The sequence below is a fragment of the Leucopleurus acutus genome (genome assembly GCF_964270905.1).
Source record: "Leucopleurus acutus genome assembly, chromosome: 12".
NCBI classification, from domain to species: domain Eukaryota; kingdom Metazoa; phylum Chordata; class Mammalia; order Artiodactyla; family Delphinidae; genus Leucopleurus; species Leucopleurus acutus.
Window position 1 is genome coordinate 65692340 of NC_139154.1, and position 24102 is coordinate 65716441.

The 24102-nt window shown below is 56.5% G+C and overlaps 1 protein-coding gene across 1 annotated transcript in view; it reads left to right on the forward strand.

Annotated features, from left to right (window-relative positions):
• Window positions 1–24102, forward strand: part of TTC7A (tetratricopeptide repeat domain 7A) — a 121117-nt gene that overhangs the window by 68570 nt on the left and 28445 nt on the right. The window contains exons 11-15 of the mRNA XM_082852352.1: window positions 1736–1840; window positions 10423–10540; window positions 12029–12086; window positions 13295–13367; window positions 16026–16186. Coding sequence (XP_082708478.1) covers window positions 1736–1840; window positions 10423–10540; window positions 12029–12086; window positions 13295–13367; window positions 16026–16186 — 515 coding nt within the window. The remainder of the gene's footprint in view (window positions 1–1735; window positions 1841–10422; window positions 10541–12028; window positions 12087–13294; window positions 13368–16025; window positions 16187–24102) is intronic.

Sequence of the window (24102 nt, forward strand, 5' to 3'; positions counted from 1 at the left end):
AAAAAAAGAGCCCGCAGCTCCGACTGTGGAGTCCTCAGATGGCTCCTTAAATAGCAGTGTTTTGTGGTCTGGGTAGGGGTGGGACGTGGAGGGTCAGGGTTAGAGAAGCCCGTGTTTCAGGGATGCAGAGGTCAGCAGCCAGGGAGGGGGCAGGCCTGCTGGAGTGTGTGGGCAGAGGGGGCCGTGCTGAGGGAGCTGGGAGCGACCTTCACGGGAGGGGGTCTCCGGAGAGGGGGATGGCCTGGTAGCTCTTTGCAGAGCCCCTCACCGGCCTCCCTCGCCCCAGCCCAGGCACCTCCCTCCCCCGCAGCCTCCCAGCCGGTCATATGCTAACACCCTCTTGGTCTCATACCCTCTTTCATGAGAGAGCAGTGTGGTGGGGACTTCGTCGTCTCTCCCCAGCCTTTCTGTGGGCACCTGACAGGCAAGAGCCATGGTCTCTTCCCCTTCCATGCAGTGACCCCACATCCCCCAGCCCCATGCTTGGGGCTGAGAAAAGCTCTCCTTTCTCAGGGGGGAAGGGAAAGGGAGCTAGAGAAAGGCAGGGGTCCGGAGTGGACACAGACCAGTGGGGCCCCAGGTCTCCATCAGCCAGTCTCCACACTGTGCTGTGGACAGGAGAGTCCTCTAGATCCCCCATTTCCCCAGCGGGACCTGGGGAGGATGAGAGCTAACTAACTGCGGGGAACTTGGCCCATTGCAGGGCCCAGCTTGTAGGAATTGTAGTTACACGCGCGCGCGCACGGGTGTGTGTAGAGCAGGGAGACAGAGGCCTCCTCTCTGGCCAAGGTAGCCACCACAGAGGCAGCACAGGGCAGTGGTTACAAGCTTAGAGCCAGACTGCTCAAACCCCAGCTCAGCCACTTAGGGGCAGTGTGGCTTCAAACACACTATTTAACTTCTCTGCATTTCAGTTTCCTCATCTGTAAATAGGGACATAGCTACCTGCCTCATAGAGCTGTGAAAAGCAAATGACTTCATATTTATAAAGCAGTTAGAACAGGGGTCAGCACACTTTCTGTAAAGCGTCAGAGAGTAAACATTTTTGACTTTGCGGGCCAAACAGTCTGTGTGGGAACTACTCCACTCTGCCTTTGCGTCACAAAACCAGCCATAGGCAATATCCACATGAATGGACGTGGCCAAGTTCCAATAAAACTTTATTAACAAAAGCAGGCAGAGGGCCAGATTTGGTCTGTGAGCTGGGTTTTGCAGACCTTCCGCACTTGGCCATCCTCAGCACGTCTAGTGTGGCCCCATCCCCACGGCTTCTCTCCTGCTGCTTCTCTGCCGGCCTTTATGTTCCCCACACTCCCCACCACCGGTCCTGCCTCCAGTCCCCATGTGGGCTTATCCTCATCTTGCCACCTATAAACTGAGGGTGTTGAACTCAGGGGTCTGAGAGAATTCCTTCTACTTCTAAAATTTCTGTGGTTCACATTTGAATTCATTTTGAAGAGCTTCCCTCTGTTCTCACCTTAGCTCTTATCACATCACTTCTGGGCAAGGGTCACAGCCTTCATTCTCCAGATGAGGAAACTGAGACCCGGGGAGGGGGACTTGCCTGCCACCACCGCCTGGGCTCCCCCCGCTGGGCCTCTTCCTGGCTTGGGAGGAACGGGGCACAGAGCCGGGGCTGGCTGTTTGGGAGCTGCCCCCACTGTGGGCATGAGGCACCCAGTCTGCTGCAGCTCAGGGCTGCGAGTGACTGTGTTGCCCACCCTTTCTCCTGCAGTCATCCTATGCCGTGTCACTGCTGCGGGAGTGCGTGAAGCTGCGGCCCTCGGACCCCACAGTGCCCCTGATGGCCGCCAAGCTCTGCATAGGGTCCCTGCACTGGGTGAGTGAGCTACGGGGTCAGGGCCCAGGTCCTGGCGGCTTCCTGTGGGAGGATGGTGGCGGGTGGGTGCCAGGTGATCATGTGCGCACCTCGCTGTGTGTGTAAGGGGTGGGGGAGCATGGGGAGCTTCGAGGCGGGCAGGCCTGGAGGGGAGGGGGGGGGTGGAGCATGGCTTCTGAGAAAACTCCCGCCTCCATCCCCAACTCAGGATGGTGTCAGGTTTGTGGTTCAGCCTTGAATGTCTCCAGGGAGCCAAATGTGGAGTCAAAAGTTGGGGTGCCCCCCGCCTGCCCAGCAGCAGGGGCAGTGGGCAGGACCTTGGAGTTACCTGGGCCAACGTACCATTTGGAGTCAGAACCAGCTCCTGGCCAATGGGAAGGTGGCCTCTCTGTCAGCCCCCTCCTTCCTCTGGGCTCCAGCCCCCGGTCCCTGCCTTGTGCTCAGCTCCCTGCTTACCACTCTGCTGAGGCGGCTGAACTAAAGATGAGCTCAACGTGTGCCCTCTGGCCAGCAGCACTTTACCTCGAGGAGGTCAGCAGGGGGAGTGAGCAAAGAGCCCTGGGCCAGGAACCCAGAGCCCCAGGCCTCGCCTTGGTGCTCCCTCCGCCAGGCTCCCACCTGCTGCTCCCAGCCTGGGGGATCTAGCAGCAGGGCCTCTGCACGGCTGTCTCCTCTCGCTGGGAGCTCCCTTGCCTACATTCCTGGCTTCCTCAGGTCCACATCAGCCTCCTGATGTCAGGGGAGGTCCTATTTCCACCCTCTTGAGTGACATAGAACAGTGCAGCATCTCTCCCATGTGTTGGCTGTCAGCCCCACCCACATCTCCTCTCTTCAGGCTAAATAAGCCCAGTTCCTTCATTGGCCCAGCGTCTCCCAAAGGGGGAGCTTCTCCCATACATGGTCCTCCCCTTCCTGATGTCGTGACATGACACCCCAGCCTACCCTCGCTGTCGGGTGCCCAGCTTGTTCCAAGGCAAAGGGGCCAGGCTCCAGGTGCCTACAGCAGGCACTTCAGAATTAGCAGCCTCTCCAGCTCCTCCAGTCCTGGGGAGGGGAGACTCCGCCAGGTATCCTGAGGACCCTCTCCGAGGGGTCCCTGCCTCACGGCCCAGCGGGCCTCATCCCCCCTGTGCTGCAGGGACTGACTCCCTCGCACGATTGGTGGAGGGGGGAGGAAGCAGCGCCTTTCCCTCTGTTCCCTGGTCCTCAGGTCCCCATGTATGATATGCACACATGGCCCTGCCTTGGCCCCAAACGACTGTGGATGATGGGGGAGGGGAGGGAAGAGCATGGCTTTTGGCCCCAGGCTTTACGATGTTTTTCTATAAGACTGATCTATAATAGGCTCTAGGCATTTGGAAGAGGCTTCGTGATGAGGTGGGTAAGAGTTTCACTGTTCCTCATATGTGACGTAAATGACATAAAGTATGGAGAGGGCTGGACAGGTCAGGGAGGCTTCCAGGAGGAGGAGGCCATGGACTGGGCTCCGAGGTGGGCCAGTGGGGGGCCCTTCCATCACAGCTTGCTTTCCTCAGCTGCATGATTAGTGGGGAAACTCGTCCCTCAAGTGTTTTTAGGGAGACTATTAGCATCTTACACCCCAGAGGGTAGGGTGCCGTTGAGATGTGCGTGCCGGCAGAGTGGGGACCCAGTCTGAGAGCATTGCAGCAGTGGGTGGTGGCGTGAGCCGGAGGATGCAGAGGGTGGGCTCGCTGACCCGTGGCTCACACCCCTGTGTGTTCCCAGGGCTCCTGAGAGGGGCCTCAAGTGCATCCCTGGGATGAAGCCCAAATACCCGCCTTGCCAGGAGCGAGGCGGGGAGGGCATCTGTGCTCCCAAGGGCTGCCAGCTCTGAGTTGGCTGTGGGTCCACCCAGCCAATGGCCGCCCTTGCTGGGAAACCCTAAATGTAGGTCTTTCCGCAGCAGAGGAGCTGTTTCCCTCAGCAGCATAATTACAGTGATTATGTGCATTCAGATTACATGGTAATAAAATTAGGATCCAATCAGTCCAAATTGAAAACAGATGAGTTAGGAGCAAAGTAATCAATGACAACATAAATAGAAAAGCCCAAAAGGAAACTTAAACATGCAGACTGGACCTCAGAATGGGGGAGGAGGGTGAGTTGTTTAACCTCAGCGGAGAAGTTTATTTGGGTTTGGGGGGCTGGTTTGAGCCAGGGCTTAACTCAGGTACAGGCTAGAGCGTGGTCCTGCTGGAGGGCTGGGGCTGGGCTCCAGGCAGCCTTCCCTGCCCTGAACAAAACCTCCTGTGCCTCCCTACCTGCCTTGGACACTTAGCACAAGGCATTGCATTTTTTGCTGCGTGTGCGTTTCTTGAAGGAAGGAACTCGCTCTCTTCTTTCTTGAAACCCTAGCCCAGAGCTAATGCCTAGTGCTTACTGGATGGATCCTACTTGCCAGTGAGCACAGTCACTTGTCGAGGAATTCTGCCTTGTTTGGTACTTGCCTTTCTATCTAAACGGGGAGCTTCTTCACTTACTGTTTCTCACACCCTCAGCCCTTCTCTCCCACAAAGAACCTTGCACATAGTAGGTGTTCAGAAATACAGAATAACACCTGCTTCAGCAGTCCACGAGGGACAGGTGTGGGAGGTCTACATCTGGCTCACGGTTCTCCCTGGCTCCCTGGGTTGGTGCTGGGCTGAGAGCAGGCTGTAGGTGGCCCGGGGCAGCCTGTTCTCCTAGGAGGCCAGGAGAGGGGCAGCCCAGCACTCTCTGTCCTCAGGGCCGAGAGCAGGAAGAATGGGTCTGACAGGAGGGCAGAGGGGTGCTGGTGCTTTATAACGGGGCACAGATCCTGCAAGGCGACCCATGCCACCTCTGCCTCCTGCCTTCACAGCTGTCCTGGCTCACCTCAGCCCCCAGCAGGCCCAGCCATTGCCCAGCCAAGCCCCATGAGCTGGGGCCCGAGATCTGGGGATAAACAGTTTGGCCCGGGTTGCAGGAAGGGAGGCTGAAACTGGGACACTGGAAAAACGAGTTGTGCTGGGTGAAAGCGGACCAGGTGGCCGTGTGCCCAGAGGTGGAGCACCTGCTGTCCCTGCGTCCTGTCCTTATGCCCAGAGCCAGCGTAGGATGCTCCAGACTGGGTCTGGGTCTGAGGTCAAGGTTGCCCCTGGGTGAGGGCGGGTGAGGAGGGGCCTGGGCAGAGGTGCCGGCGTTGTCCCATGCCGGCTGCCCTGGGTTTGAGAGCACTGGCCCCGCTGCTTAGCCTGAGGCTTGCCTCGGTGGGGGAGGGCGTCCCAGGCTCTGACCCAGTGACAGCAGTGGGGCAGCCCCCTGCCTCAGCATGACCAGCCTCTTGCCGGGGTCCCCAGCCAGTTATTTGGGGCAGGAGAAAAGGGAGCTGTAAATATTTTTTCACATCCCTCCAAACACAATTAGTTCGAATTCATTTAATTAAAAAAGTTAAAACCTTTCTAGGAGGATAGGAGATGGGGGTGTGCCTGTGTGTCACACACAGAAGGAGAGGAGGTCGTGGAATGGAAAAGCAGGCCATGCTCATCTTTGGAAAGGTCTGCGGTGCTGTCCCTCGGCCTCTTCCCCTAAGGGGGTGGGATGGGATGGTGGAAGGAGTGCACGCTTTGGAGGCTGAGAGGATAGGGTTCAGGTTCCTAGCTGTGTGACTTTGGGTGAGTCACTTACCCTCTCTGTGCCTTATCAGTAACCTGGAAACAGTCACATCCACTGTTACAGGGTGGCTCTGACTACCAGAGCTGAGCAGTGTCCCTCTTATTTAGCATGTGGGAGGTACCTGGTAAATTGCAGCCATCCCTGTAGCCGACTCTCAGGAAGGATGTGCCTTTGTGTTTTTGCCTTCATTTTTGAGATTCAGGGATGGGGAGGGCCAGGAAGATGGATTAAGTGTTCAGGAGGCCAGAAAGAATGCCAGCTCTCCTGCCACGAGCTTGTGGAAATTAGGAAGCGTACCTGTTCCTTCCAGGAAGAAAAAAGTGCATTTTCAATAGAGCAGATAACAACAGGTCCTGGATCCTATGGGAAGCAACTAAGGAGAAACTGGAGGTGCTGTTTAAGCAGAGCTCTGGGGGCTCAGAAATGACCTTTCTCTGGTTCCCAGGGAGGGAAGAAGAGGTGAAGATTCCAGGGGTGCAAGCTCTTTGGCCCGCTGCAAGATGAACCGGGCAGCCTGAGCCGGAGCAGAGTGTACAGGCCAGGAGCCTATCTGTGTGGGGACCAAATGAGGAGAACTGGAGAGATGCAGGAACTTGGAAAGGTGTGGGAATGCTTTCCGTACTTACAGAAGGCAAAAGCAAAGGGTCAAAACGGTACATCCTTCGATGCATCCTTTTCCCAAAGGGACAGAGAGGAGAAAAATGAAGACCCACAGAGGGCAGCCATGAATCAGGCAGCTCAGAAAGGTCCAGACGTAGACTCAGAAGACCTGGGTTGGAAATTCAGTTTTCTCACTTACCAGCCGGGTGACCTTGGATAGGTCCCCTAAGCACCCTGTGCCTCAGAACCTAAGCCGTAAGACACCCATTCCATCAAGTGGCTGCCGTGCTATGACACGCCAGGTGGGCACCCAGCTGCTCTAGAATTGCAAGGGAGGAAGAGAGAAAGGATCTCCACCTGGGTTTTGTGACAAAGTCACATGGCCTCCACAGGAAAGGAGGTATTAAAAAGCGGTGTAGGAGGAGAATGGTTGAAAGTTTTGGAAACGCCTCACCCTGGAAGTATGTTGATGAGCAAGGAGGTCCCAGTGCTGTAACCTGAGCAAATCTTGCAGAAGCAGCGGCACAACTCCAGAGCCATTAGCTGTTAACTTTGGAGGCCACAGGAGGAAGTATGTGGAGATTGGAAAGGGCAGGTGAGGTGCTAGACGGCTGGGTGGTTGTAGATGGGCAGGCGCTGGGTGGATCAATCAGCCATTTACTTTTCACGCTGTAGGTTGAGACCCATTAGTGGACTGTGAAATAGAACTTTTTCAAAAAAGAAATAGACAATCACAGAATAGCATAGAAAATATCCGAGTGTATTACCCACAGTAGAGGTGAGTATTGTGACAGGGTAGGTGGGTGGTTACACGTATGTGTGTCCCAGACCACGGGACAGAGATGTTGACCGACCTGGCGCAGCTGACTGCACAGGGAGACCCTGCTGTCCTTGTGTAGAGTTGCTCCTTATCTGAGACGAAGGGTCAGGCCAGAGACAAAAGGCAGACAGTGGTGGCCCCTCTCTGGATTCCAGGAGGGTCTTTGATGCCACCTCCTAATTTGTCAGTGAGCTCGTGTAGCTTTAGGCGACAGGGGCTCTATTCAGATGGCACTCGCCACATGCATCAGGCTGAGACTTAAAAAAAATTCTGGAAGATTAACTATAGATCTAAAATCACAACCAATAATAATAATAGTAGTTTATGTTTATTCAGGCACCGTTCTGAGCATTCATTGTGTCTTTATCTCATTCAGTCCTCCCCGCAACCCTATGAGACACACGCCCGTTATCCTCATTTTACAGAAGAGGGAACGGAGGCACAGCAAAGTGAAGTGACTTGCCCAAGGTCACACAATAAATAGCCACGCCAGGGTTTGAGCCCAGGAAGCCTGGCCCCAGAGCTTGTGTTCTAAGCTGCTAGGCCGTCCTGCTCTCTGCATGGAAAATTTACCCATGGGCCTGGTGCTGACTCTGGATTTAGGTGGGATTATCATACTTCAGAACAAAGGTGGCAAAGCCATATTTTCAAGGGCTTTAGGATTCCCCCTGCTGTCTTAGATGAACAGGAATTGTGCATTATGTATATATATTTTTAATACATATTTTATATTTGAAATACATATTGGGGTTTTTTGTTGATTTTTGATGTGACTTTTCCCCTTTTGCTAGCTAGTTAGAGCACCCATGTATAAATCTATTAATACTGTATGGTATCATATTGTATATTATCACATTTAAGAGAATTGATGATACTTCTTTTTGTTCATAATCCCATGACTCCACATGCAAAAAACTGTTCTGTGGTAGGTAAGAGAAATCAAAATGGTTTCGGCCATGTAAGAAAGTGGTCCATGGAAGCCTTGTGGGTTTGATTTGAGACAGATGCTGACACCACATCTAAAGACCATTTTAAACTATGTGGGCAAGTCTGGCAAGTACTGGCCAAGGACAGCTACTAACCTGGGGTCAGAGGGGACCACAAGTTGGACAAGCTAAGGATGTACGTTGTCACTTTTTAAAGCTAAAGGAGGGTGAGCTTCGTTAATCCAGGATATGATATGTATAAACTGGAGAGGAATTTTTCCCTGTTTGCCAATAATTGCCGAGCTTTGTTCCTGGCACCCTCTGTACCTGGGCTGCCGGAGATAGAAGCTGGCATTTGCTGAGGAAGGACATGGCCGTGAGAAGAGTGTACACACGTGGAGTGCAGGAGGTTTCTGAATTCTGTTTATAATTCGTACTTGGTGGTTTATAAAAAAGCTCGCTCCTGTTTGAATGGGGCATAATGATGCCTAAAGAGAGTGTGGGAGACCAGCTGCACCAGCAGTAGGGATATTAACAAGGAGGCAAGATGCTGTTGCTCACCTACCCTTCCCTTGGTGCCTCCTGCCCGCCCCCGGCCACAAGGCCTCCTTGGACAACCCCAGCCAGGAGGTTGCCTGCTCTTGGGGAGCTCCCATGGCCCCAGGCCAGCACCATACAGTGGAGCCTTAATTAAGAGCCACCTTGTCCTGTGGGCTCTCTCCCTCCTTAGGGATTCCGTGCGTGCTCATCCGGGCATCCTGCCCCCGTGTCACTGGGCCTCCCCAGCCAGGCCCAGCATAGAGCCTGGTGCTGCAGAAGCCTCCGTGGAGGTTTGTAGGGAGGAGTAGTTACATTGTGGGAGGGGGTCCAGCTCCCCATTTTGCAGATAAGGCCCTTTGGGACGTCGAACTGAAGTGACTTGCTCAAGGCCCCGTGTCTGTTGGGCCGAGCCTGTGTCGCGAGGCTTGTCCTGTGCTTTTCACTCAGCCTGGCTCCGACTTCAGGGCCCCGCGGCTCTCCTGAGTCCTGCTGGGCCACGTGCTCCAGGGGACAGATCTCCGCATCTACAGACTTGGGTCCACCCGGCCAGCGGACACTGGGCAGCAGGCAGCTGTGGGGTTTACTGAGCTGCTGCCTCCCCCGAAGCCTGAGTCCTCAGGCCTGATGGTGTTACAGGCCCAGCTCCCCAGACTCCCATGTCCTTTCGGTGACCAGCCCACCAACCTGGAGGTGGCCCACTACCCAGGCCGGCAGCTTGAGCCCTACCACAGGGGGGTAGAGAGCTGCCATTGTCGCCATTTGTCAGGGATGGTGGCCAGGCCGCTGGGATCCAGCCCCCCTTCCACCATCTCCCTCTGGGCTGTCACCTCACCTGCTCTGCCTCTCTTGTAGTTTGAGGTTTTTTATCCCCTCTGTTCAGTGGGTTCTCTGCTCCATCAGCCTTTTTCCTGCACATAGCGCACCATGGCTGTGCCCAGATGGTGAACTCAGCCCAACTCGCCTCCCCACGGCTAATGGCCTCTATCTCAGGGTCCCCTCATACTCCAAGGAGGGAGAGTCCACCACTGCCCCCAGCTGTGGCCAGTGGTCAGGCCACAAGATGCACAGAACTGTCCCTCTCCTGCTGGGTGGGGTGTGCCTGAGCAGGGACGGGAGCAGAGTGCGGGCTCACCGGCTGGGGTGCCAGAACCCAGCTTCACTTTGTGGGCCCCTCCGGATGGGGAAGGGGAGATGTTCCACGTAAGGGAGCCCTGACACCTGGGCAGCAGTGGGGCTGTGGGCATGAATCATTCAGCCCCTTGGTGAGGGCGGTACCAGTTGTTCTTGGTGACACTGCTACAGCAGGCACACGGGCAGATGCCATTCCTGGGTGGGTAGGAGGGAGGAGACCTCTGGGAGGCCTGTGGGCCCCGAGTGGGCACAGCTGAGGCCCCCAGCTGTTCCCTGCCTCCCAACAGGCCTGCGTGCCCCTTGCGTGCCCCTCTCTCCGTGTCACGTGTTGTGTGTGATGTGCGCACACGTGACCTGAGCCAGTTGGTCCCTTTCCAACTGGAACAGTCCCCCTGCTCTCAGGACAAACACAACCCCAGGCCTGAAAAGTTAGAGCTCCCGGTGTCAGGGAGCAAGCCCACAGCCGGAGCCAGCGTGGTGGCCTGCCCGCTCTGCAGGGTTGGCGGTGTCCCGGAGGCCCAGTCCCCAAGCCCTGCCTGCCCCCCGCTCCCGCTTCCCTCTCTCTGCCGAGCGGGGCAGAGTGAGGAAAGGAGCTGGCACAGACTGGCCTGCTCCTGGGTCCAGGCTCTCAGCAGAGCAGCTGTCGAGGAGCTGGGATCCTTGGAGCAAGGGAAGCTTTCCCTGTGAGCGGTGGCGTCCCTTGATCTTGAGCACGAGGCCTCTGGGTGGGGGAAAAGGTCCAGGTTGGTGCTTGTGGAAGAAACAGCTCTCCTTCCATTCAGTGACTGTGTGGCCTCAGGAAGGCGCCTGGCCTTTGTGGTCGGGCGCAAGGAATTGCAGTTCTGAGGGTCCCGGGCTGGCGACTATGAACGGCGGCCCTCCGCGGTGACCTGCGCCTCTCCTCTTTGCAGCTGAAGGAGGCGCAGCACTTCGCCATGATGGTGATTCAGCTCGGAGAGGAAGCCGGGGAGTTCCTCTCCAAGGGCTACCTGGCACTGGGTCTCACCTACAGCCTGCAGGCCACCGACGGTGAGTGCTGGGGCCGAGGAGCCTCTGCTCGGGGTGACTCAGGCCTCCTGCTTGCCCCCCAGCACAGCCCACGCGGACCGCTGCCCCTGGAACTCCTGTGACGCTTGCCGTCTGTGATGCGCCACCAGCCCTTGCCCGCACAGTGTCTTCTTTCTGGTTCACCTGTACCGTCAGCACCACTGTCATCTTCTGGGGTCTTTTAAATCCCCCCAGTGCATGGCATAGAGCTGGGTACGCAGCAGGCGTTTGCTGAATACTTGTGCTTGGTGCGTGGGTTTGCCGCCTGGAGTCTGGTGTTCCATCCCCAACCCCGCCAGCTCAGCCGTGTGTTCCCCCAGGGATCGGCAGCCACCTACTTCTGTATCCTTGCAGCTTGAGGGAAAGGGAGTGATAGGCCCCCACCCAGACCAAACCCGGAATAGTAATCAGCTCCAACCCACACCGCCTATTCAGGCGGCGCCCCCGGGAGCAGGCTTCAGAGGCCCCGCACAACGAGAGGTAAGAACAGCTGGCGCTGGCAAGACGAGGGCAGGAAGAGGGGTGAGATCCTGGTGCCGTGCCAGCCGCTTGTTCTTGGGTGACAGTAGTCACTGTGTCTTCAAGGTATCGGTGAGGCTCTGATAAGGAACCCCGGGATCCCTCCACACTGGTCAAGTGAGGGAGTCATCAGTCCCTCAGTCAGAGTCCAGAGACCCTCCATGTGCCTTTAATCCTCTAGAAGCAGGGCTGCTTTATAAGCCGGGGACCCCTGACACCCAGCCATGCCAGCAGCATCTTGACCTGGTCTGGTTGGAGGCTGACAATAGTCATTTTAAAGCTTTCCAGGGGTTCGGTGTGCTGCTAAGGCTTCGAATGCCTGTGCTCCCCTATTTAAAGATGATTTAATTTACCAGAAGGGTGCCCGGTTTGGGTTAAATCAAGAAGCCTCATGGGGAAAGTATAATAGAGGTTTCTGGTGGCCTAGTGGGAGGGGAGTTGGTGTTCAGTGGGTACAGACAGTCTGTTAGGGGCGATAAGAAAGATCTGGAGACGGATGGTGGTGATGGTGGCATGACATGGCGAACGTACTTAATGCCATGGAATCGTCCACTTGAAATTTGTTGAAATGGGTAGAAAAGAAGAAGCCTCATCAGTAAGGAAGCCCAGGGAGGCATGTGGCCAGGACAGAGGTGGTAACTTTTCCCTAGAGGCTTGGGCCTTTGGAAGGGTCAGTGTGGCCCAGGTGGCAAGGAAGGCAAAGGAGTACAAGGATCTGTTGTGTCAAGAATCATGCCAGGAGGCTAGGACCAGGGCGACACCTGCATCCCTTCCCCCAGTAACCAGGGCAGACGGTGGCACCATTCCGGGGCTGCTTGAGTGCGAGCATTTGCCAGACGGGGTCCCGGTGGGACCTCTCCCCGCAGAGCTCTGTGCCCTGGGTGGGACAGAGCTGGGTCGGCCCCCCTCCAGCACCCCCTCATGGCTTCGTCTCCATCCTGTCTCCTGCAGCGACTCTGAAATCCAAGCAAGATGAATTGCACCGGAAGGCACTGCAGACGCTGGAGAGGTGAGGGAGGCCCGACTGGCAGCGTTGCTCGAGGTGGCTCCTTCTCACGTTCTCTTAGGAGACCTTCTGGTGTAGACAGAGCAAAGGTTTCTGTCCCCATGTTGTTGACCAGCTAACCGAGGCTCTGAGAGCTCACACAGGAAGCAGGGACAGGCCTTTGGGGTTGGGTGGGCGGGTTGAGCCCTTCCACACGAGTAGAGCTCCCCCCAGGCTCAGCTCCCGTCCCCCTGAGCTCAGGGGACATGAGCTATAGCAGGAAAGCACCTTGCACAGTGACCTACAAGTATAGCAGGCACTCAGAAAGAGTGTTTGCCTCCTCCCAGCCCCTCTGCAACCTGAGGGCTGTGAGGAGCCCTACCCCAAGTCCTCAGAGAGATTTCCTGGGAGCCCAGAGTCCAGGAGGGAGGAAGGGAGGGAGGGGGCGGCAGAAGGGAGGGAGGGGGCGGCAGAGAAGCCCCTCCCCCAGCAGCAGCCCTTCCTCCCTCTCCAGGCCCATCCTGGCTGAGCCCCCTCTCCACCACAGCCCGGGCACCCACCTGAGCATCCCTCCCCTTCCTTCCTCTGGCCCATCGCAGGGCTCTTCCCCATAAGCCCCGTGTGTCTTTATCCCTCAGAGCACAGATGGCGGCTGCTGGGTAGGGGCCTGCCCTGGACTCCTCATGCCAGCTTCCTGGGAACTCCCCTCTGGGGCAGGCTGTTCTCAAGCCCAGGGAGGAAGGAGAGGCCCGTCCTGGCAAACCCCCTCTGAACTCCCAGGATCAGGGGACATCTCCTTCCCTCCCCCGCTGGCTCTTCATTCCCAGCGCTTCTTGCCCAGAGAGGCCATCCCAGCCCCACATCCTCCGGGAACCGTTCCCTTCTGTCGTGCGGCGGAGAGGGCAGACTCCAGGCTCTGTACCAGGCCACAGCTGGGTCAACAGCTGCCCGGAGGAGAGGACCTCCCCCACCCAGCAGTCCTGTCCTCCCAGACGGCCCCCACCTCAGCCAGAGCCAGCTCTCTCGGCACCCACTGCCCCTGCCTTGGGCTGCCCGTGGGCTTTCTGCCCCAGCCGTGGTCTCCCGCGGGGCACCCTCCAAAGCGGGCCCAGGCAGAATCTCCAACATTGGGCCCTGCAGCACCCAGCACAGGGGCGGGCACGCTGGAGACCCACGTCACACACTGGTTGTCGACGTTGATGGCTGACTTGCTGCTCCCTTGCCCCATACAGAGCCCAGCAGCTGGCGCCCGATGACCCCCAGGTCATCCTCTACGTCTCCCTGCAGCTGGCCCTCGTCCGCCAGGTGAGTCCTCACAATTCTAACACCCAGGTCTCTGGGGGCTGCTTATCTTCTCCTGGCTCCACTGCCTTTATCGGCTGTGTGACCCTTTGCAAGTGACTTGACCTCTCTGAGCCTCTGTTTCCTTGTCTGCTATGTCAGCACCTTCATACTCCACCTCAGAGGGCCCTAGTAAGGATTAAGTCAGCTAATGTGGTAAAGCCCCTGGCCCACGGTGGGCGCACAGGAAGGGGTTATTCTCTGCCCTCACTCCTCCTACAGTGTGTCCATCTCCTGAGAAGTTGACAGGTGACCACAGTAAACATTTGCTGTGTCCTCACCTTCTGTTGAGCTTTCCCCAGGGGTCTAGAGTAGAGTGATTGGCACGTGGAGCTGTTTCTGTGTGACCCAGAGCTTTCCTCTGACCCTGTGGACGCCACCGGCAGGCTCGGCCTCTGGGGGCTGACGGGGGCCTGCTGTCCGCCAACCACCTTCGACCTACATGGCTCTCCAGGCCGACCCACCTTCCTTCTCCAAGCTGTCCAGGGAGTGAGGCCGGGCAGCCCACCCAGCCATTGCCTTTCAGAAACGAGCGAGAGCTCCCGTCGCCCAGGCCCCTCAGAGCCTCTGCTTTCACATGTGCCCCGCAGGCTGGTGCTCTTTGTGAAGCAGGACCTCTCGGTGGCTTTGATCGGGTGAGCGTGGACGCTGGGCCACTCGGGACCTGCAGACGAGCCAGCAGGGACCCGGGCTGGGCTGCAGACTGTTGGAGAGGAGTCCACAGAGCCCCCATCTGCTCGTGGTCAGGTGACAGGCAGCCTGGCTGACGAGGGTGCTGCCGTACCCCCACTGGCCCGGGCGAGCCCTGCGTCTGATGAGGAGGGTGCCGGTGGCCCCATTTGACACCTGAGGCGCTGAAGCTCTCCTGAGCTCAGGAACTGGGAACTGGCCAGGCCAGCACAGTGGCTGTTCCAGAGCCCACGCTGACCCAGTGAAGCAACCCCATGGGGCTCTAAGTGTCCTGTCCCCTGTCCCATTTGGAGACTGGGCACTTGGAGCCTTGTCCACCGGCCGGGTGGTTGGTTTTACTGGTCGATGTCAACTTCTAGCCCCCGGTCTCATCTTCAGGGAGCTGTGTTCCCAGCCCCTCCCCCACTGTGCCCCTGGCTCCTGACTTCCAGGTCCCGGAGGAGGCACCTGTCCCTCTCTGCTGCTCTCTCCAGAAACATCAGTCTGCTCTGCTGCTCCCAGGAGCGTGGACGCAAAGATACCCGACACCAGTTTATTTTTAGCCCTCTGTAAAAGAACCGGTGCTTTCCTTGCCAATCAAGTTCCTGATAAACCTTCGGTGATGCATTTTTTAATATCTTTAAGTATTCAGCCACCTCTGATGAATGGCGTCTGTCCTCCCAGAGAGATGGCTGGGCCGGGCCAGTGGAGCCTGGCACCCATTGTCCTTGGGGACCCAGATCTTGGTAACCTCGGGGTTGAAGGTCCCTGAACGAACTCTAAGCTAGTCCTGCTGCCTGGGTCTCTGAGCTCCTCTGGCCCATCCTGCCCAGAGCACGCATGGCTGCCTAAGTAGTGAGGCCCGAGGATTTGGACACCCAGCCCAGAATAGCGGGGCAGGAGCAGCCTTGGGGAGGCATGGGCAGGCCAAGCCAGGAGCCACACTGACCTTAGCTTCCTCCTTTACTTTCCATGACCTTCCACAAAGGGAGGTCCCCGTGGGAGGACTCTGGGCCTGGCAGTAGTGCCCGCAGCCTGTGCAGAGGCTGGGTGGAGACCGGGCAGGTGCCGGGGACCAGAGGCCCCAGCTGATCTGTGTCCTGTAGGCCCCTCAAGGAGCCTTGGAGACCGGGGTCTGAGGTTTGGTGAAGAACAAGACTTTCTGAAAAGGGCTCCCGAGTTTCCTGGGAGGACGGGGTCCTGGTGTGGATAGAGTCACAGGAGCTGACACAGCTGCCAGGCCTGAGCACCTGAGAGAACACGTCCCTCAGGACTGGAAGAAAGGATCTTACCTGTTCGTTAGCTGCCTGGGCTCTGGGGGCTTGAAGAGGGAAACTCACATTTTCAAACGTGTTCAATACTCAGCAGGACATTTTTCCTACGTCGTCTCACCCTCTCAGCCACTGTCATAGGTATGACCGTTATCCTCACTTTGCAGCGTAAGGACTGCAGCTCAGACAGGCGAAGTCCCCTGCCCTGGGCGCCAGCTAGGAAGTGGCAGAGCTGGGATCCATGCCCCCACCTGACCCCAGAGCCTAAGCTCTTGCCACTGTGTGTAGGAGGCAGCATCTATCTGTCAGCCCCCAGCACTGCGTGAATAGGTTTGGAGAAGAGTCCTGTAGCCAGTGGTCCGGGTGGCCCCTCCTCACAGCCCCGCTCCTCCGGTTTAGTTGGTGCTTCCCGGCCGATCCTTCGTGGTACACTGTGAACCTGCCCCTCTTTCCCCTCTTGCGTGGGCACAGCGCTAGCTTCCAGGGCCTGACTTTGGACAGCAGATCCCTCCTGGCCATGTGATTTGGGGGCGTGTTTTCTCATCAGAGCCCCTGCCTGCCCCACAGTGCCTGGGGTCTCATTGAGTCTGCTGCACCCTTGTTGGCTGGCACCTGGCCCCAGAGTCCGGGGTGAGGTGTGGGCCTTGGGGAAGGTCGCTCAGCTGGTACCTTTCTCCGGCAGATCTCCAGCGCCATGGAGCAGCTGCAGGAGGCCCTGAAAGTGTGCAAGGATGACGCCAACGCCCTCCACCTGCTGGCGCTCCTTTTCTCCGCCCAGAAACACTATCAGCATGCCCTGGACGTCATCAACATGGCCATCACGGAGTATCCTGAGAACTTCAAGTGAGTTCCCCATGGACACTGCTGGGCTGGCGGGCTGGTCAGTGCACACACTGAGCGTCAGGGCGGAGCCTGGCTCTGGCATTCTCTTCTGGCCAGGTGTGAGCAGAGGGCACACACCTGTGTGGTGTGAGGGCAGCTCCACGTAGCCTGTTGTTTGTATTCGGGAGACAGCCCTGGCTCTTGGTCTCCACCCTGCATTTGAGAGATTATTAGAACTGAAATCGGTTCACTTTAAAAGACAGGTCGCTTAGGGAACACTACACGTAGATAAAACAACCTGTGCGGACAAGGGATTAGTTACCTAATCCCAAATATAATACAGCAAGACCTACTGTGTAGAAGTTTATTTTTTACTTTTGTACAAATACACGAAGGACAAAGGTCCTCCTCTTCCAGTACCAGTTACCTGGCTTTTCTCCAAGCGCCATTCTCATGCCTATCTGGCAGGGTCTGCCGCACGGTCTGCTGCCAGCCATGTGTGTGCACATATGCGTGTATGAGTGTGCCTCTGTGTGTGTGCGTTTATTGTCGGTTACGCTTCGGTGGAAACAGAAACTATCACGATGAGAGGGTTAGAATCCTAGAGCGGGGAGGGGTTGCCTCACCCGGCCCCTGGGTCAGAGTGCATGTCACAGAAGAAACAAGAGGCTGGGCCAGGCATCAGACGCTGTCCTTTTTCTGAGTGAAATCTTGCATGCAGGTGGAAACTGTGAACAGATGGGAGCAGAGCTGTCTTGTGGAAGCCAGGGAAGGGGGCCCACATGCTGGCCCCTCGGTGCCCCCAGCCCAGTGCAGGAGCCTCCCGTGCCCGCGTCTCCCATCTGACTGCACGAGTTGAGTGGGGGGTGGAAAATCCACCTGCCACGCGGCCCTGTGGAGTGACCCTAGGGTGTGACCGTGGCTCTTTGCAAATAAGTCCGTACTTTTCCCCATGGATGAGACCCCTGGATTAGCAGGAAAGGTCGCCGAGTCCATTACTGGTCAGGGATCACTGAAGAATGTCATTGCTCTTCAACTGAAAGTGCATCCTGCTTCTCCAGCTGCGTCCTGCATTGGGAACAAGCTGCGTGTGGCTTCCGCTATTGCCACGGCAGTTAATTAAACCCCGGATCCAGTAAATATCACTGCAGCCAAACAGAAAAGTCAGCCTCCTTCGCCCTGACCTCAGCGTCCTCAGCAAGGTCTGTATTGCAGGCACTTAAAGGCCCCTGGTCTGGGTCTGTCTGCCACCCAGTGCCTCGCTGGTCCCAGGTGGCTGAGACCTTGTAGAGGCTCTTCCTTTCTGCAGAGACTGCCTTAGTGTAGGAGAGGCTGGCAGGCTGGTGTCAGGGGTCTGGGAGGCCTGGCCCAGGGGGATGCTGCTGGGTGGAATAGACCCCTTTCCTCTTGCGCTTGTCCCCATGTGGGAGCCACAGCAGGTCCCTGGCTGTCACTTACCTGTGGTGCCTCCCAAAGCTTGCCCCTGCATCTTCTCAGCTGCTGAAAGACTGACATCTGTCCTGCCTCCAAGGACTATTGTGAGACTCAGACAAGAAAAGATCTCACAGTCAATTTACAACTGGTTTCAAGGGCAGCAGTGGGGGTGGGTCTGGAAGATGGTCCGCAGTGTAAGGCCGGGACCTGGGACCCGAGGGAGGCAAGCGCCCTCAGTGGGCCGGGAGCAGGGGGAGGGCGTCCTGCACGTGAGGGCAGGTGTTCAAGCTCCTTTGCTGCACAGGAGGTTGCCGTTCCTGGGGAGCAGACTCAGGACTCCAGGAGAAAAACCCAGCTTTCGTGGTATTGACTCTTGAAAATCTTCCTGAATTCAGGGATTAGAAAGCAAAGCAAAGAGAATCTTGCTTTCCAAGCTGTGGGGTGACCTTTAGTTAATGGAGCTTGAGTTTAAAAAGGCAGAAACATGGTGAGGCAGAGACTGATGGGCCTGCGGGGACAGTGGGAACCTGGCACGGTGGGAACCAGACACCCGAGCAGCTTCCTGAAATCCTGAGGGCTTCCGACGGAGCCCTGGACACATGTGCTGGCCTGGCCGTTGCTGGCCAGTTTGCCGGGGGCCTCAAGGGGGCAGCAGGCTCCCTGTTTGCACCTGGGTTCCAAGCCCGGCCAGGCCTCAGAATGCAAGAGATCCCCACAGCAAGCTTGGAGATGCCTTTGCTGGTCCCTTCTCCAGTCCTGGGATTGGGAGGGTCACGGGGAACAGGCCACTGCTAAGCTTGGTCCCTGAAGCCATGGGCTCCGTGGGGCGCTGGTTTTAGGTAACAGATTCCTTGTGCTTTAGTCAGGCCGCTTGTAGGGGAGGTCGCCATAGTAACCAAACAACATTCCTGGGCTAATGATGGGAGCTTTCCAATAACCAGCCTGTCAGTCACTGCTCCCACCCCAGACCTGGCAGCCCGCCAGACGGGTTTTGAAAGCCCAGGCTCTTGGGCTGACAGAAAAGGAGCAAACTGGTTTGCCCTTCCCACCCCTCTTGGGTTTCTGGCCAGCCCGGCCCAGGTCCTGGGGGCCTTGGAAGGTCCTGGGGGGAGGGGTGTCGGAGCGCTAGGGAGCTCTCCCCAGAGCAGGAGCCGTATGGCCCTCTTGACAAGCCAGAGCTCACCACTTGTAAGCAAATGGAACCGGTCACAGCATCTCCCCCAGGAAACCTGGGCTGTTTTGGAAAATGTTTGAGCTGAGAACTAGGCATTAGCTGGGGCCAGACCGTGACTGAATCCAGCCAAGGCCAAGTTGGCCTCGAGGGTTACCCCTCTGATCTCTCCCTGGCCTGCCTCACCTTTTTCTCAGGTTACATGTGATAAATTTCTAGTGGTGCATTCCACTGAGCAGAAGGGATCAGAGTCCTGGGGCTTCTGTTAATGTCTCTGACTTAAACCCAGCGTGTTTATTGGACGGTTCTTATTAGGGACTTGGAGTAGATCAAAGGGACGCTTAAAATACCAGCACTCCAGTGAGGGGGCTGGAATCAAAGGTATTAGCACAAACATAGTTTATCACTTTGCCAGGTTCATGAAACATTTTTGGCTGCCACATCCCCTGATGAGGACAGGAGCCATGGGGTAAACTTGCAGGCCATGTGGTGGAGGGAAGTGTTAAACCAGGCGTAATCACTGGCACCGGCACACTCTTCCCCAAAGGTCAGTTCCTCCTCGGCGAAGCTAGCCTGACATTCAGCGTTTCCCTTTGCTGGTGGTTCTCAGGAGCCCTCCTGAAACCTCACTCCACGTGACACTGCGGTCAGAGAGTCTTCAGCTGACACTCCAACTAGGAGGGTAGATGATCTAGGTTACTTTGTTTGGGGAAGAATAAGGAAAGGAAGGAAGACAGATATTTGCAGGTTTCTCCAGAAGGAATTCTTTGTTTTAAAGCCATTTCAGCTCTTTGCTCCCTGATCCTCACGCCTGTGAACATTTTCTGGTGGCAGGCACCATGGCCTGGGGCCCTTGGCTTTCAAGCAAGAGTGGCCCAGCCTTTCTGCCCCTGGGAGAGGGCTCAGGAGGTGAATTCGTGCCCATGAAGTAGGGCTGGCCTCCCCTCTGCAGTGGGTGGTCTTCAGGTCCCCAGGTCTGCTCACTGGGCAGAGATTATAGACCAAGGCCAAGGTGTTTGCTTCTTGGTGTCTTATACCTGGCTGGGAGCCAACTTTTGTTCCATCTGAGGACGTGCTTTCCGGAAGTTCTTCCTCCCCAAAATGGTTGTGGAGAGGCTCTGTGTGGTTTGTGCTCATATCTTTCAAGGTCAAGAATTTGTGTTTGGAGAGTCACCTGGAGGTACCTGGAGGTGACCTGCAGCTGAGGGAAGCTGGGCCAGCCATCGGTCAGCACAGATAAGGCCGGGGATGCCGTGGGCACAGGCGGCTGTTCTGCGGGTGGGCCAGAGCTTCTGAAGCAACAAGGCGCTAACTCCTGGATGTGGAAGCTTATGGGCTGTCGATTTTAAACGTCGGATCACATTGAATGAATTCATGAAGAGGTAGAGGATCAGTGTGAACCTTAAAAGGCTGGGGGACATGAGTCAGTGTCATCCTCCAGAGCCAAGGAAAAATTACTGTTTTTTTAGGGCTAAGAAAAGCCGCCATAAGTGTCCCTTGCAAGTTAGGATTAGTCTATGGGAAGGTAATAAAGATGGGCCTGACTGCAGCCCTCTCCCTTTTAGGGAGGTCCCTCCTGTTAGAGCTTTAAAATAATATCCTCAACGAGCAAGTGTGTGAGCTTAGCCAGTTAGTTGCCCTGGTGGAGTCTCTCCCAGAGGCATGGCATTTAGAGGAGCCTGAGACCTGTGTCCTTCAGCACTTCCCTGGCCAGGGTGAGAGCCAGGTGATGACAGCCCTTGGAGGCGAGGGAGTGGCTGGTTCCTACTCCTATATGGGCTGCCCCTCCCCTTCTCCCTGAGCCCCACCTCCAGGCCTTCAGACCTGTCCCTGCCAGTCCAGCCCCAAGGAGGACCTTACCTCGTCTTGCTTCCAAATCCTGCCCATCCTCAGAGACTCCCCTTGGGCTCCACTTTGCCTTGAAGCTCCTGTACTCAGAGCTGAACCACTCAACTGACTGTCTGATTCTCTTCTTCTGTTTTGTTTCCTAATGGCCTTGGATGTGTTTCTTGAGCTTCCCCGAGAGTGTGGAAGCACCTTTGGGGCAGAGATTATGGCCTGTCCTCTGCCTCCCCTTCCTCCCTGTAGGGAACCCGCAGCTGGACACCCAGCACACCACTAGACCCCCCGACGGGTAGACCGTAGGAGTTGTTTTGTTCGTTGTTCTGGAAGGAGGGAACACATGGGGATGTTGGCTCTTACAGCCCTCAGAGCACTCTCATACCCCTTAACCCTGTTTGGTCGTTGCTTTGGTTTCATTTGTTTACTTTTTGGTCTTTACAACCCTCCTGCTCTAAAGGTAAAGAAGCTAATGGGAGAGTTAGAGGGTCTCTCAAGGTCAGAAAGCTGATGAGTGGCAAAGCAGGGACTAGAACCCGAGGCAGCTGATTGACTGAACAGCCCTGGTGCGCTTGAACCCCAAGTGCTTCAATAACAACAGAATAACAACACACCCGGCGCTTGCTCTGCGCCACGCACTGCTCTAAGCACTTTCCGTGCAGTAACTCATCTAATCCCCGCAGCAGCTGTGGGAGGTGCAGGAACTATTGTTACTCCCACTTTCCAGATGAGGAAACAGAGGCACAGAGGGCTTAAGTAAGCAGCTGTACATAATAGGGGCTAGGTGAGTAGTAATGACAGGTCATACGTGGACTGAACCGTTTATGAAGTGCTAGGCCTTTTATGTGCATTGTTTCCTCATAACAGCCCCCAGGGTGTAGTGATACACCGTCATTCCCATTTTACAGATCAGAAACTGAAGCTCTGAGAAGTTGAAATGACTGGCCAGAGGGTACATGGCTACAAGAAGGGCAGCTGGGATTTGAACTTGGGTCATCAGACTTGGGCCCCGTTTTCCGGGACAAGACCCACTTCCTGCAGAAGCCCACGCTGCATGCAGGCTCTGGCCTCCTGGCTGAGGAGTTAGACTTTCCAGAGGCGTGGCCGCCTGACTCAGAGAATAGCCTGCTTTTTCCACTCAATTATGTGTTTTCTATAAAAATAGAACTCTTCATTAAAACAATGCAGCACAGCCATCAGCTGGAATTACTAATTACCGTCCTTTAAAGAGATAATACCCCTTTTGTGCATTCACCATGCTTGCCGCCACCCTCTCCTCCACGACAGAGGGCCAGGAGCCAGAAACCAGGGCCCCGGAACGCACACGTGGGGCAGTGGGACCAGAGGAGAGAGCTTCTGCAGGAGGCTCTGCAGCTTTGGTTCCTGGTCATGGGGACCCCACAGCTTTCCAGGCCTCCGTGAGTCCTTGTGACTCAGCTTTCTTCTTCTGTTATCCAGCAAAGATTTGTTGAGTGACATTAGGTGAGGCACTGGGGAGACGGAGATAAGAAAGACGTGGTTCTGCCCCGAGCGTAGGGTCTGGTAGGAAAGACCGGTAATGATGGAGCGGTCTCAGGATGAGGGCTGACCTTTCTGAGGGGTGGCTGTGCACCGGGGCTGGCTGCCTTGACAGTTTCTGTTGCCCTTAGTCCTCCCAACAGCCCTGCTTGGTGGTGCCGTTACCGTCCCTATTTGACCAACATCCGGTAGAGCTCAGAGAGGTGAAGGCACCTGCTAGGAAGCAGCGGGACCTGGGTGTACCTGCATTGCCTGATGCCAAAGGCCGTGTTTCAGCACGACCTCCTCCTGTTTGCTGGGGAGTGAGTCAGGGGCCAGAGGTGCTTCCCTCAGGTACACAGCAGGTATCGTGTTCAAGTGTTTACTGCACATGCTGAGTAAATTTTATAGGGAACTTCTTTCAAGGAACATGGAAGTAAAAACGTGGGCCCGTTGTGCGTGCCTCCCACACAGCCCATGTCCCTCCCTGCAGCCAGCTCTGCTCTGCCAGCATCCCCCTGCCACCGAGAGTGGGGTGCTGGGGTGAGCAGCAGGGAGGGAACGCCGGGGAAGATGGTTGGAGGCCCTGGGTGAGGGTGATGGACGAGATGACCTCTGACCCCAGGACAGTGCTGGCTTAGCCAGAGGTGCTGTCACAAAAATATCCCCCGTTTACAAAATAATTCTTTTTTTAAAAAAAAGGTTTTGGAAAGGCTCATGCTCACCCAGTTCTGAGGAGGCCCACCCTGAGATGGTTCCTCTTCACGGCAGTGGAAAGAAATGATTTGTCTTAGCCTCAAATGGGAATAGCTCCAAGCCTTAATCCTTTTGACAAATAATTAGCAGGCTGATCCCGGCCCAGGAGTTTCAAGCCAGGCAGGGCCTGGGAGGAGAGAGAGGAGGCGGGTGCTAGGCCCACCTGAGCTTTCCCCTGGGAACCTCCATCATCAGCCCTTGGCCAGAGCTATCACGAAGTTTGGCAAAGTCAGTGACCTGTGGCGACACCCAGAGACCCTGACCTCGCTGGTGTCTCTCTTCCCCCACTGGAGGAGGGCTGGCCCAGATGCAGACAGACAGACAGACTGACTGACTGCAGGGCTGAGATCGTTCACGGTTCAGCAGGGGCTGGCTCTGTTCAGGTGTGAATGGGCACCTGTCTTTGGCCCCAGGTGCTGACCCATATAGGTGACTCGGAAGGTGGCCGGCGTGGGCTGCCAAGGCTCCAGTGGCCGTGAGGGGCGTGCGCTCTTAGAGGGTGGGCCCGCAGCTACACTGGGCCTCCTTGCTAGGAACAGGGTGCACATGCCTCAGCCTTTGGCGTGCGCACAGTGCCAGGACCCGGGACTCTCCTCCCCGCAGCCCAGCAGCCTCACCCCTGCAGCGGGGACAGAGGGCATGGCGTTTACACTGACGCTTGCTCCTTCGCCTTCCGCAGAGAGAACTCTCATCTTTCACATCTGCCTTCAGATGCAATGGCGGCGCTGCAAAGGCGTTCGGCCTTAAAAGACCTCAGTGTTTATTCTGCATCTTAAAAAACAGGAAGGTGCTTGCAAGACAAGGCCACGGCCGAGGTTCGTTCACCCCGACCGGGTTGGCTGTGGCTCTGTCCCTCCCCTCTGATCCTCTTCCTTTCTCATGCCCATCTTTGGTCCCAGGAACCACCTGGAGCCAAAGGTGCCACCTGCCTTGCTGAACAGGCCATGAAGCTCTGGGGTTTTCTGAGAGCCTTCAGAGACACCTGGCCTGGACACTGCTTTTGGGGGTCTGCTAGGCCTGCATTTTTAAAGGAATCCCTTCCCTGAGCCTTGGGCAGGCCTGTGCTTAAGGACTTAGTACAGCTGTAGGTTTCTCAGCTGCTGCTTCTGGGTCATCACAGTTCATCCTGCAAGAGTCCCTGGGGCAGACAGGGCAAGAGACTCCACTCCTATTTCACAGGTTTGGAACCTGTGACATGCCCAGCTGGGTAGCAGCAAAGCTGGGACTTTGGCTCGGGTTT